Consider the following 660-nt stretch of genomic DNA (forward strand, 5'->3'; position numbering starts at 1 on the left):
ACCCTGCAGCAGGGGGGTATGCACAGCCAGGGGGGTACCCAGCAGCAGGGGGGTACCCTCAGCCGGGGATGGCCATGCCCACCATGCCTGTTCGTTTTGGTAAGTGGGAGCACCTTGGTTATTTTTTGGGGGGGGACACTAGAAAAAGGGGTGCTATGGGGGGCTGTGCAGCCCACCCTGGTGCTGAGGGGTGTCCCCCACTGCAGGTGACAGTGGCATCGGGGACAGCTCCCCCCTCCAATCAGCTGACTGGGATGACAGGAAAGTCCGGCACACCTTCATCCGCAAGGTGAGTCCTGGGGGGGCCAGGGGCACCCATCAAGGTTGGGGGGCACCTGTCAGGTTGGGGGGCTGGGTGCTCATCCCCCATCTCTCGCAGGTCTACGCCATCATCTCCCTGCAGCTACTGGTGACTGTGGGGATCATCGCTGTGTTCACGTTCGTGTGAGTGGAGGGTCCCCCCTTAGCCTTGCCCTGGAAAAGAGGGGAGCCTGGCCCCCTGCCCCCTGGGGGGGGGAGGGGGGAGTCCCAAGGGGACAGTAGTTGCTGTCCCCCCTCCCTCACACTCGTCCCTCCCATCCTGCAGCTCCCCCGTCCGCTCCTTCGTCCAGAGGAATGTTGCCATCTACTATGCCTCGTAGTGAGTAGTCCCCGGGGGAC

General features: G+C 63.8%; 1 protein-coding gene across 1 annotated transcript in view; it reads left to right on the forward strand.

The window, feature by feature from the left end:
* LOC104127603 (protein lifeguard 3) overlaps nucleotides 1-660 on the forward strand; it is a 21,070-nt gene extending 20,410 nt beyond the window's left edge. The window contains exons 3-6 of the mRNA XM_035895819.1: nucleotides 1-99; nucleotides 207-289; nucleotides 380-444; nucleotides 587-660. Coding sequence (XP_035751712.1) covers nucleotides 69-99; nucleotides 207-289; nucleotides 380-444; nucleotides 587-641 — 234 coding nt within the window. The 5' untranslated portion in view covers nucleotides 1-68 and the 3' untranslated portion in view covers nucleotides 642-660. The remainder of the gene's footprint in view (nucleotides 100-206; nucleotides 290-379; nucleotides 445-586) is intronic.

The sequence above is a fragment of the Egretta garzetta genome, unplaced genomic scaffold (assembly GCF_000687185.1).
Source record: "Egretta garzetta isolate BGI_Z169 unplaced genomic scaffold, ASM68718v1 scaffold186, whole genome shotgun sequence".
Classification (NCBI taxonomy): domain Eukaryota; kingdom Metazoa; phylum Chordata; class Aves; order Pelecaniformes; family Ardeidae; genus Egretta; species Egretta garzetta.